Source organism: Culex quinquefasciatus, chromosome 3 (genome assembly GCF_015732765.1).
Source record: "Culex quinquefasciatus strain JHB chromosome 3, VPISU_Cqui_1.0_pri_paternal, whole genome shotgun sequence".
NCBI lineage: Eukaryota > Metazoa > Arthropoda > Insecta > Diptera > Culicidae > Culex > Culex quinquefasciatus.
Window position 1 is genome coordinate 22,166,007 of NC_051863.1, and position 13,731 is coordinate 22,179,737.

A 13,731-nucleotide genomic window follows, 5' to 3' on the forward strand; every position below is an offset into this window, starting at 1 on the left:
GAGTATTTTTTTATCTTTGCAATCATATTTTAAAACATAACCATTTTTTTGTGCCTGTTAAATTTTAACGATATTTGTTTATTTGGGTGGATAATTCCCGTGGAAGTTAAAAAATACTACTTTTTTGTTTTCTCTTCTCATTTAGAATTTAAATTTCGATTTCTTAAAAATTATATTATTTTTGCAAAATGTTTATAAATTTAGTTTTTGAAAATGAGCTAAAACCCTTAAAAATATGTTTAATGGACGCAGAAAATTCAATTTATTTTACTCATTTTGACTGGACAAATATAGCTATGATAAGAAATTCAATAAAATGTAAAATTATATAACGGAAGCAAATTAGCGAAAACATTTGAGCTTTGTTAGTCGAATATTAATAGAGCAGTTCAGTAAATGAGAATACGCGTGCCCTACATTTTGTTTCAAAATATATATAGAGCCCATCCAATAACCAGGAGGATTTTTTTTTTTGAAAATTGGAAGAATTTTTTTGTCGCATTCAAATTTAGTAAAGATTTTTATACATAATAAAAAATAATGAAGCATAAAAAGTAGTTTCTGTGATTTAAACATAGGATTTTCACAGTTATTTTAACATTTTTCAAGTTCCGCGAAATTTGCGTGAAATTTGGTGTTTTGAAATTGAGGTCCCCGTGAAATTTGAAATTTTCGAGCGTGAAAAATCACTAAGCCTAGTGATCAGGGACAAAAGTTACCCCTTAGGACAAAGTTTCACGCAAATCGACAAAGTTTCATCGCAAATCGGGCAACTGCTGTGTGAGTTGGCGGAGAATAGAGGTGGGCAAAAAAAGAGCGAACCGCTCAAAGAGCCGGTTCACTGAATAGAGCGAACGAACCATGGCTCACAAAAAAAGAACCACGGTTCTTTTTTTAAATTCCGGTCTTTTGAAAGAACCGGCTCAAGATAGAATGATTTTTGTTATAAATATAAGTTATTGAATTTCCAACAAATGTAGCATTAAATTTGTTTTGGAAACTTGAAAATGCAATTTCAAAATTCCAATGCTTAGAAAAATTAATCCCAAAAGTAAATGAATTTCTAAACAAAATGAAGTAAACTTTTCATTGTACAACTGATTGTACATTAAAGTAATACCGGAATACAAATTTGAGCATTTCAAATAGCATAATTTGTCAAATATTACCAAAAATCTACTGAATATTTGAGAACTTTCGGAAAAAATCATTTTGTCCGATTAAACGTTAGCGTTTATAGACCTTATCTATTAAATCAGACTGTAGAGAAGAGTTCACATAATATTTTCTCCAAATAAAATATCAGCATTAGTTCAATTCTTGCAGAAATAAACGCAATTTTAAAATCAATATCAATTTTTCCAGTATCCTAGATTTCAGTTTGGATGCCATTCAATTACTCGAAAGTTTAGTTTTGAGTAGAAATCTTGTCATAGAGACCAGCAAAACTTATGGTTTTCAAGGGCATCTACTCGTTTCAGATTTATTTATCTTATTCATCAAATAGGGCCATTACAAACATTTTTCAAAGTTTATGCCATCCCTCCCCTTCAAAATCAGTCCAAAAAATCAGGGCAAAACAATATTTTTTTCAAAACACTTCCAAATTTTAATGGAAATAGAAGTCTTATCAACTGAAAAAATTAAAAAGCATTTTGGGATCGATCAAAAATATTTTGAATTTTTGTGAAATTCCGTTTGCACAGTAATGCAAAAAGTTTTTTTTTTCCGCTTAAAAAAACGGTTCATCAATGACAAGGTTGTAGGTATTGCTAAACACTTTTTTGTAAAAAATAGTTGAACTCTCTAAAAAATAACAATTTTTCAATATAATTTTTATTAACTAATTTTTATCACGAGAAAATTACCTAAATGCGTATTTCTCATTTTCGAAAAATCCATTTAGCATCAAATTTGGGTTCTGCGACACCATTTTGGTCAAGTTTGAATATTCGATTGCCTTTTAAATTAAAAAGTGCATTTTTTCAATATGTTGGCCAAGCCATTTTGGCCGCCATCTAATATTTAAAAATTCTCAATCATTTTAGAGTAGTTTCAATGCTCTACCATCAAAACTAAGACAACAACAGCACTATTTTTTTCGTGAGTCAAATTATCCGAAGATTTGATTATCCGAAGTGAAATTTTTCCGAGGCTTTCGGATAATCCAGTCTGGACTGTATTTAGAATTCCGCAGAAAGTTTTATTAATTCTTTACATTTGAAAAAAAAAACTGTGTTTCAGGAACGATAAGACAATCTTCCATAATTCGTGCTTGCCATTTCATTAGGGCATATAACTTTTCAAAACAAGAGTGTGTCCCTTTCACACTATATATGTAAACTGTCATTTGAGTGAAAAGGATACACCATTGTTTACAAAAGTTATGTGCCCTTTTGAAATGTTAGGCTCCAATTCTGAAAGAAAATTAAAGCATTTTTTTCAATTTTTAGAAAAAAAAATATTTTTACTCTAAAAAATTAAAAAAAATCTTATAAACGAATTTAGCTGGTAACTAAAAAAAAAAAACAAAAATAGTGTTTACCTACTTTTCTATTGCAAATGCATTGTGACATCAACCAATTTTTGATTGAATTAAAAAAAACAATTTTTTTTTTTAAATCAATATTTAAAAAAATATTTTTTGAAATTAATAAGTCGTTGATAATATTATTGATTATTGATAATCGATTTCACGGAAGACGCGTAATCCGTAAAATTGGGTAAATACCATGAAATGCCGCAACATTCTAAATGATTAATTTGGTTTAAATACAATGTATATTGAGTAACAATGTCTTCAGCGTGTTGCATTGCTTAATCATTTTCTGATTTTAACTGTAATAAATGTTCAAAACATGCAAAAAATGGAATTTTGAACAAACTTTTTTATATATGCTTAAATTTCCCGTTTGCTGAAAACTGTGACAACTAACATAATTTTGTTTTACTTACAATGTGCTTGGTTTGAGAGATATTTTTGTTTTTTTTTTTTATATGAGCAATTCTCGGAGATTTCGGTCATTCGATTTTTTTTTGTATTTTTTAATCCGGCTGAAACTTTTTTGGTGCCTTCGGTATGCCCAAAGAAGCCATTTTGCATTATTATTTCGTTCATATAATCTTCCATACAAAGTTGGCAGCTGTCCATACAAAAATGATATGTGAAAATTCAAAAATCTGTATCTTTTGAAGGAATTTTTGGATCGATTTGCCAATTTTTCAGAAATTTCCAGAATTAGCAAAAAATCTTTGACCAGGTTATAATGTTTTGAATCAACACAGATTTAAAAAAAATCGAAATATTGGTCGAAATATTGGTCGCAAAAATGTAAAATTGAATTTGCAATCAAAAAGTTCTTTAGTGAATTTTTGATAAAGTTCACCGTTAACAAGTTAAAGCCATTTACAGGTAACTTTAAAAAAAAGTCATAGTTTTTCATTTTTAAAATTAGTGCCCATGTTTGCCCATTTTTGAAAAAAATATTTTTTAAAAGCTTTGCTTTTTAGACCTTTGTTGATACGACCCTTAGTTACTGAGATATTGCTAGCAAAGGTTAAAAACAGGAAATTGATGTTTTCTAAGTCCCACCCAAACAACACACCATTTTTTAATGTCGATATCTCAGCAACTAATGGTGATTTACAATGGTAAAATATGAAACATTCGTGAAATTTTCCGATCTTTTTAAAAACAAATATTTTCAGGAATTTTAAATCAAGACTAACATTTCAAAAGGACGTAATATTGATTGCTTAGACCGTTTGAAAAATAAATAAATGGATAAATAGATGCCAGCACTAGTAGTCGAGGGACATATAAAAGCATCAAAACAAAACAGAAATGTAACAGGGTAATTCTCTACCAACTCACATGAAATCAGAAAAAGTTGCCCCGACCTCTCTTCGATTTGCGTGAAACTTTGTCCTAAGAGGTAACTTTTGTCCCTGATCACGAATCCGAGGTCCGTTTTTTGATATTTCGTGACGGAGGGGCGGTACGACCCCTTCCATTTTTGAACATGCGAAAAAAGAGGTGTTTTTCAATAATTTGCAGCGATTCGTAAAATCGCGATAACTCGTGATGTTTATAAGCAAACCCCTTATGTCTGTATATGTATAATTTTTGTAATTGTCTGCTCTACAACTTTGTAGAACATTGTTACACTCAAAAAAATAACCCTGCAAAGTTAGAAAAAACACGACATTTTAAAATGAAAAATTTTGTTCTTAATGAAAAAATGATCCTTCTGGGTCAATGTAGATTCGAAAAAAACATTAAATTTCCCTAAAAATGACATGTTCCAAAAATTTTTAAGGTTGAGCAACGGAAAATGGGAGAATTTCTAAAACTTTTTTAGTGTTTTTTTCGATGAAAAATACGTTTTTTCGGAATTCTGAGTACGCCATCAAATCGGGCGTCTAATTTTACATAAAAGTCTCTTTGACACCAAACTTCTATCTCTTCACCGTTTCAGGCTGCAAATTATTGAAAAACACCTCTTTTTTCGCATGCTCAAAAATGGAAGGGGTCGTACCGCCCCTCCGCCAAGAGATATCAAAAAACGGACCTCGGATTCGTGATCAGGGACAAAAGTTACCCCTTAGGACAAAGTTTCACGCAAATCGAAGAGGGGTCGGGGCAACTGCTGTGTGAGTTGGCGGAGAATTACCCAACAAGCAATAAACAGCTTAAATTTAAAATATCATTTTATTCACTAAGAACGTTGGAGTTGGTTGAACTCAATCATTGTTTTGAGTTAGTTTTCTCATCGAACCGACATATTAGAAGCCATCTTGAAGATCTCGAAATCCTTTGAAAATTGGGAAAATCAACAGATTCGGATTTAGAAGAGTCAATTTAGTCTGACCCATCAAAAACTGGCCTGTTACACGATTTGCTTGTAGACAGGAAAAATAAAATCGTGCCATGACTCCGTAATAGAATGCTTTCGTGCAAGTTATGTGAAAGCGTTATGAGGACCACCAGCTGGTAACCTCTTGCCTTTCTCACCTCACTAAGGTAAGGCTATAACATCACACGAAAAATGAGCTTTTCAATTCAATACTACAGTAACAACACCGCGCTCACCTGCACCTCCTTGCACATGAGTGCTATCACAAACAGGTTCAGGAAGAACCCGAAAAATCCGATGAAGAAGAGCACGACTGCGGTGGCGACGTACGCCCACGGCGGCATCAGGTCCCCCGGTGGCCACTGGTCTGGTCCCGGGACGATCGCCGCCGTCGTTGTCGTTCCCGTGGCCACGATGATGACCGGCATGAGGAACCCGCTGACATTGTGGCCGCTGACGTTGCTGGGGGAGGTGGCGGACGTCCCCGCTGAACTAGTGCCGGTCGGGCTGCTGCCCGTGGGACTCGCGGTCGTCACGGCGGTCGCCACGCCCAGGTTGGCCAACATTACTCCGACGGGGTGGAGCGGTGGACGAGGTGGTGCGACATTTCCGGCAGGTTGCTTCCATTGGCCATAAGCGATTTTGGAAGTTGTGTCCCTTAGCTTGTCAATTAAGTCTGAAATTGAACGTTGGAAAAGGTGACAGTAATTAACTAAACAGAAAAACTCAAAGAATTTATAAAATCATCAGGAGAGTAATCAGCCAGAATAAATCCTAACCAACAAAAGCTGCAGCAATTAGCTCCACCTGATACTAATTGAATTTCAAAACCAGAAAAAAAACGCAATTACAAATTCTCCCAGTTGTCTGGCAATTTGCAGTGCCAACGTGCTTTGAAACTGCAAGTGACCAAAAGTTTGTAATCAGCTTCACTCCTTGACGTCAAGCGAAAAGTTTTGCATCCAACCCCGATAACTGGGTTACGAGATTAAGGTTTCAATCAACTTTTTGCAACTTTTACGTAATCGCCACTGGAGCCACTCGCAAAAGAAGGTGCGATTGCAATCAATTAATGGTTATCCCAAACTTGACACCGGATTTGCTCTTCCACGAAAATCTGGCAGACGTCGAGCTGCTAGCGATAAATCATCTAGCAAACACTTATCTGATGCCATTGGCATGTGGGGGTATTACTTTTGTGACATCCCATCGATTCGCCGTCACATTTTCACTTGTCCAAAATGAATCGATCGGAGGAGATTACAATTCTGGAAATCCTGAGTGTGGGGAAGATGCAAAGATTACTCTGAATTAAAAAAAAAGTTGAAGCGAAAACAGCTGAACAATATTTATGAACAAAAAAAGAGTAAAATTTAAAAACTTGGAGTCTTCAACTTCAAAAAAGCGTACAATGAACTACAACTTTCATCTTCTCGGGGTAGCTACTGATGAACAAAAAATGGTCTACTGGTTCGGGCGTAATGGAATCGATATAAGCCTTCTTTATCATTCGATGGAACCCGATGTGAACAGCTGAGATTGTTAGTTCTGATAGGCCAGTTTCGATAGGAACACGTTGGAACCTATGGAGAAAAGGGATAGAGTGTGTCATTCAACTTTATGGCTCTGATCTATTCTAGAACGCTATGACATCAAGGTTATTGAATCAAAAAATATTTCATATTAAATTGGAAAATCTGGTGAATATGCTGAGGAATTTAGTTTCCAGAATTGATCAATCAAAGCATGGAAAATAAAGCAAAAATATGAAAAGACCTCCCACTCATAGACATACAATGAAAGACGTTGCATGAAAGTATCAAAAGGTGGGCGCAGCACATTAATTAATTTTCGTAATTGAGAGACGCAACTTTTGGTACCATAACATCTATAGGTCATCGCTGAAATTTTAAAGTTATCGCAGTTTTAGTGGAAAAAGTTGATTTTTTGCCGATTTCGTCATTTTCCCGTTTTTGCGCGTGGCGCGTCGAAAAACGCAGTTTTTTTTTCAAAAAATCATATCTCGGAAACGTACGGTTCGACATCGCCAATTTTTTGATATGTTATGTGAAATTTTCCGAGGAATCCGATAAAAATATTTTCAGACATAGGCTCTTTGGTCCAGACACGGTCAAAACGCCATTTTAAGTTTTCATACGACTTTTTCAATAGTTAAGCTAGATTTTGGAACTTTTACTATTTTTCCCAAATAGCCAAACTCATCACCTTTCTTTTGCGTCTAAGACAGCTAAAATCGGATGAAATGGCGCGGAGATATGATTTTTAGAAAAAAGTGGTTTTTGCGAAAAATGACGAAAATTGCCATTTTTTGAACCACCCTAGCACGATGTAGGCCACCCTAATGGCCAAACAAAAAAATACGGGTCTAATTATTTTGGCCAAGGAACCCCCAGAAAAATTTTGAGCCCGATCGGAGAACTTTTTTTTTGGTTTAGGCTCTTTTCAAATGGAATTGCTGTATATAATTAAAACTTTTGCAAATTTTCTGATATTTACAATAAAAATAATTCAAAAATGCATAATTTAATGCAATGTAAAGTATGAAAAATTATTAATTTTAAAATCTTTTCAAATTTTGATTTTTTTAATAACTGTAAAGATCAGAAAATGTCACTAAATTTTGGATTTTTAGCATTGAAAACCGGACCAGTAAGTTGAACATTAGAAAAAAAAAAATCGATTCGAATTCATTGTGAGGTTGTATTTCAAAACAAATTATCCGAAATTCCTGAGAGAAAATTTCAGGAAATTTGTTCAGCTTTTCAAAAATGATTTTTCTGATGTGGTCTACCTTCAAGAATTTGTTTTTGTTCAAATACCTAAAATAAATTAAAAATGTATACCATTACAAAAAAACTTTAACTTGAAATGTACCGTTTATCAAAAAATGTACATTACTCTTCGATTGCAAATTCAATTTTGTTCAACCCTCTACAACCCCCCTTTAGACGGGCTTCGATTTAAAAAATTGCCAAAAATCCATTTTCCAACCAATTTTTCATCTTTAAAGGCATTGAAAAGAAGAACTCTTAGAATTTTAGAAAATGTATGGGTTGGAAGTTTTACTTGTTTTATGACTTTGCCAATGTTTCTAAAAAATGTAATTTTTTTAGGGGTCAACTTTGGTTGTGTTTTTTACCAACATTTCCTATATTTTAAGTAAAAAGAAGTATACATTCATTTTTCTAGTGTCTCAGAAAACGCAAAAAATCACTAGTGGAGAAAACGCAAAAAATCACTCCCGAACTTTTCGAAGAGAACCAATAAGTAGAAGATTTGTTGTGGATTTCGTTGTTGAAGCCACTTTAATCAATTTATTGCGTTTGTTTACAAATATTGTTCATCTACGAAAAGCAGCCCGGGAGCATGTTGACAGCTCCTATACAAACTGAGCGTACCCCTTTTTGTGGGCCCAGTGGGCCTAAGATGGCGGCCTTTGATATTATCTAGCCAAACATCTGAAAATGGCAAATAATTTAAATTAATATAGTTTTTGCCTTGTTTCGGTTTAAAACGACAAAAAAAGTGTTCTGGAATCATTTTCTTGAAAAACTTGTTTAGAGATACGCCACGTTAAAATATTAGTCTTGAACAGTTGGAGGGAGCGTACCGCGAAAGCCGCCACGAAAAAAAAGTTTCCCATGCAAATTTTGAGTTGCGTATTTAATGGTCGGAATCCGACGAGGCCCACTTGCCATCTGTCGGTGGATACGCGTAACTCACGAAAACTGTCATGTTACGGGACGGCTGACGAAAAGTAACAGGTAATTTTTCGATGTGTGATGTTACACTTGCAAGAGTAGTAATGAAATCGGTGATCCGCTGAATAATCTTGATGGCAATTTTTTGAGTTTTCTTTAGCCGATATTTCGTGCGCGAGAGAATAGAGCCATGTAGCCTGCCGATTTTTTCTTTTAATGAGCGTCAAATGATAGTCTTTTTATGAGATTCTTCCAAAAATTTCAGTATTTTTTGTTGGTCTACTTTTTGTAATATATTTTGCCACTGATTTTAGGAAAATTAAAAAATAAGCATTCGCTAAATGAAAAATAAAAAATAAATTGTTTGTCAAGTGTTATGTTTGGTTCCAATCCATTCTTAAAAACAATTAAAGTTCGACTAGTTGATGTTATATGGTTTGATGAACATACAAATTTATTATTTCTTTTTTTTTGAAATATTTAAAAATTAAAGGGAGGGGGTTAATGATTGAATATTTGCCTTTAAATTTTGTGAAATTAGCTTGATTCAACGATATACCAACTTTGTCGAACCCGGGCAGACGGTAATAACAAGATTCATGCCATTTCAATAACAAATACTGTAAAAATAACAGAAAGTGTTATGCATAAGGGTTTAATGACAGTTTATGTTATCATACCAAATCTTGTTATTGGTCTGATATTGGTTGAAAGCCAAAACAACTTGGGAATAAAAATTTTTGTTATGGAAGAATACCGCCAATTGTTATTGGAATGATCGGATAAGTTGTTAAAATAACAAAAAAATAATTACAAAGATTTGTTCAAATAACAATCCAATAACAAAAAAAAATATAGCGACGAATAAAAAATCATGTTATAAATAACATAAAATGATACGGGCCTATTATTTTCAAATATCAAAAAAAAAAATTATTCTCAAGTTATTTCCGTCTGCTCGGGTACTAAAACTTGACCTTCCGATGAAAAAAGGAACCTCTGTTTTTTTCAATATTTCAATTTCTAAAACCTAGGCTTAGAACAACGTTCAATATGAAGACTATTATTTTAAATTTCCTGGAATATCAATTCCACTATCGGGTTTAGAAAATTTTGACGTTTAGGCTATTTAAAAACCGAATGAATAAAACATTTTTGTATTTTTTTAGGAGAGACAGACCTTTTGCATTCTCTTAGGTTATTTAACAAAAAAATTTCTTTACCTTTGAATAGAAGTGGCGTGTTTTTATTGTTTAAGTTATTTTTTTCAAATAGCTTCCCAATTTCCTACAAATTTGATCACATTTTGATACGAAGCAACGGTTTTTATTAATAGCCAAATTTAAATTACTATGTTCAAAATAATTTGAATAACTTACACACATCTCAAATGTCATTCTCGAGTGCAACTTATTTTTTACGTAAGCCTAGGATAACATTTCTACAAAGTTTAATTAAAATCGGAAAGGTTTGGGCACAACAGATTCCCTATTTAACATTGAATTGATCTATAAGCAATTTTTTCTATCTTTTCAGTAACTCTTTCAAACTATCATGTCTGATTGGCTGTGCACTGCTGTCAGCAAGGTTGACCTTTCGATGCGATGCCAATGAATTGAGAGCATAATTCGAAACAACCTTTTTGAGGTTACGTTCCACCATTTTTGAACGAAATGGAATGTATTAAAATCTTCGAAAAAAGGATCAAATCCGGAAATTCAATTTAGTGTATGACTAAACAATTTTGCTCGAAAAGGACATCGTTTTTGATAGTCCATTAGGCATTTCCTCAGCTTTTGTGCAGTCAATAATATTCAAACGCGACTCAAAGTGGTTGGATATTAAAATGCCTAGACAAACATCACAAATACTTAGGTTAGCAAACAAAGAACGATTGACTTCCATTGCAAAATATTGTTGAAATACGAATACCTTCGAAAACTTGTGAGCTAGCAGCTTTTCCCAAGATAAAATCGAATAATTCACCAGTTTTTTTTTCTCCCCCGCCCTCCCCAAAGACGTAACACGCTTTGCCGTCTGGGGAAATAGTCGAAAACATGCATGTCGTAATGCTTGTCGAACAACACAAAAGACGGCAAATATGCCCCAAAGGCAAAGGAAAAACCACCAGAAAGAACACGCTGGTGTATGCATAAAAGAAATTGGTCTTTTTCTGGGATTTGTCGAAAGCATCGAGATAAAGTGAGAAAAAAATTGGTTTTCACTTAAAGGGCTTAAGCTACTGTTTGGCTGTATCGGGGCGTTGGGCTAGCTAACCATCATTCTTTTAATCGTTGTATTGATTTGCAAAATAAAGAAAAAATAACTGGAAGCAGGAATTTAAAAAAATGGTATGCCTGCTTTAGGTTAACACTTTGATATTATTAAATAAATTTAAATTAATAATTCATTTGAGCAATTCTCTACCAAAACCAGAAATGGATTTTATTTGTATTTTTTGATTTGGCTCAAACTTTGTGGGGGCCTTCCCTATGACCAAATAAGCTATTTTGTGTCATTGGTTCACCCTTACAAGTCTCCATACAATTTTGGCTGCTGTCCATACAAAAATGGTATGTAAATATTCAAACAGCTGTAACTTTTGAGCGATTTTTTTGATCAATGATCGGCAAAGTTGTAGGTTTTGTTGGGGACTTTTGACAAAAAACCCGATTTAATCCCACCTGGGCGGAGATAGAGCCTTGATTTGGCGTTGGAGCCAAAAGCAAACCCTATGCCTTTCTTTAGTAAGAAAGGCAAAAATTGCAATTTTCTAAAATCTGAACGGTAAATCCGAAAGAGGTCAAATTTGTTTCAGAACATCGAGTATGGTCTAGATTATGATGTGGAGATAAAAAATTAGATAAAATGCCAAAGGAATAGTTTTGGCATTTGGTGAAAATTGGCTTTTACCTTTTTTAGGGGTTTTTCCCCCTCACAGTGAATTAGTCCACACGCTGTAAATCAAGAACCACATTACCGACATGGATGAAAATTTGGGAGGATGTAGGGCTGGAAAAATGCAATTTTTTGGATAAATAAACGATTTCAATACTTCAATTTTCGACCGAATTTTCATTTGAAAACCGCCTGATTTGGTGAAAACACACTCCGAGTCCCCATAAAAAATGGATAAATTCAAATTTGGTATGGAACTGGTTTAGGTTCAGCACATCCCCTTTCAAATGCGCCCAAGAGAGCTTAAATCCATAATGTGGGCTCTGAGAAACGGGTACCACAAAATTGAGCACTTTTTTACCACACACGGACGTCACGCGTGCTCTACAGTAAATTAAGCGCCAAAATTCGGATATTGGAGGTAGACCAATTCTGTCATTGTCAATCGATCGGGCGTCGAAAATCGATCGTCCATGATTTTTTGCAGATTTTTCTAATGAATATTTCTCGAGAAATGATTTGGGAACGAAGCTTGATTTGGCGTCGGAGCCAAAAGCAAACCCTATACCTTTCTTTAGTAAGAAAGGCAAAAAGGTACACGGAAAAAAATTGGCAGATTTTTTCATCAACTTTTTTTCACTGAAACTCAATTTCCCAAAATATATTTTAGACAACAAAAATCCGCAACTTTTGAGCAATAGAGAAACATGGCAAAAATCTGCCGCCGAGTTATGATTTTTTTATAAATAGTGATTTTTGGAAAAAATCGAAGTTTTACACACCCAAAACTGGCAGCGCTAGTCTGAGAGAATGATGGTCTCGAGTCGAGAGAATAGTGGTACCATTCACGGACGCAGAGAACACAGCTCGAGATGGGCGATAGAACTATTCTCTCGAGGTTCATTTGCAAAAAAAAAAGTTCATCCGTCAAACAAAAAACCAAAAGTGTCGACAACGGGAATCGAACCAGAGACCTTTGACAAACCAATCCAATGACTTAGCTGCCTCGGCCACCACAGCTTGGTGACCAAGGAGAAGTCAGAAGTCGATGTATGACACTTGTTGGAGATTTATTGATTCAACTAACGAATGAACTCATTTGTTATGATGGTGTGAGTTGGTACCATTATTCTATCGATTTTGGCACTGAGCCCTCAATAAATTTTGAGAGAACGATTATCTCGACTCTGAATTTTGGGTGTACAAAAACAAATTTGACATTATTTTTTAATGCAAAATTGAATTTGCAATCGAAAAGTACTTTACAGATTTTTTGATAAAGGGCTCCGTTTTCAAGATATAGCCACCGAAAGTTTGATTTTAGCGAAATATTTGCAGTTTTTCAATTTTTAAAAATAGTGACCATGAGTTTTCTAAGTCTCATCAAAACAACCCACCATTTTTTATGTCGGTATCTCAGCAACTTATGGTCCGATTTTCAATGTTATAGCATGAAACATTCGTGAAATTTTTCGATCTTTTCGAAAAAAATATTTTGAAAATTTTTAAATCAAGACTAGCATTTTAAATGGGCGTAATATACAATGTTGGGGATTTGGGAAAGTGAATTTTTGTAAATAAAAATTGATTAAAAAATCTGCAATTTTTTTCCCCGTGTACCATTTTTTTCTCAAAAGTCCTCAACAATACCTACAACTTTGCCGAAGACACCAAATTGATCAGAAAATTCACTAAAAAGTTACAGCTGTTTGAATATTTACATACCATTTTTGTATGGACAGCAGCCAAAATTGTATGGAGACTTGTAAGGGTGAACCAATGACGCAAAATAGCTTATTTGGTTATAGGGAAGGCCCCCACAAAGTTTGAGTCAAATAAAAAAAAAATGGTCAAAATCGGCCGATTTCGTAGAGAGTTGCTCTCGTGCTGAAAAAATCAACATTTTGCAACTTGTTGCATAAACTACTATTTTAGGGTTTTTTGTCATTTTGTTTGTGTCAGCAAAGTGTGTATTTTTTAAAATTAGATTTCGCTAATAAATAAATGTTTGACTACCTTTGCTAACAAATAAATAAAAAATAAGATATTATTTTCAAGTAAATACAAAAAAGTTATTTCGAAATCATATCAAATTGAATGTTAATTTTTGAAAAACATATTCCAACGTTTATATTTTTTTTGAATTGGGGACCATCCATAAACCACGTGGACACTTTTTTGGGTATCTCAAACCCCCTCCCCCCCCCCCCCTTTGTGGACAATTGTCCATATAAAAATAACTTTTTTGTATGGAG

At 34.0% G+C, this 13,731-nt stretch overlaps 1 protein-coding gene across 1 annotated transcript in view; it reads right to left on the reverse strand.

Moving 5' to 3' along the window:
• Window positions 1-13,731, reverse strand: part of LOC6047498 (vertebrate ancient opsin) — a 58,146-nt gene that overhangs the window by 35,422 nt on the left and 8,993 nt on the right. The window contains exon 2 of the mRNA XM_038265800.1: window positions 5,093-5,532. Coding sequence (XP_038121728.1) covers window positions 5,093-5,422 — 330 coding nt within the window. The 5' untranslated portion in view covers window positions 5,423-5,532. The remainder of the gene's footprint in view (window positions 1-5,092; window positions 5,533-13,731) is intronic.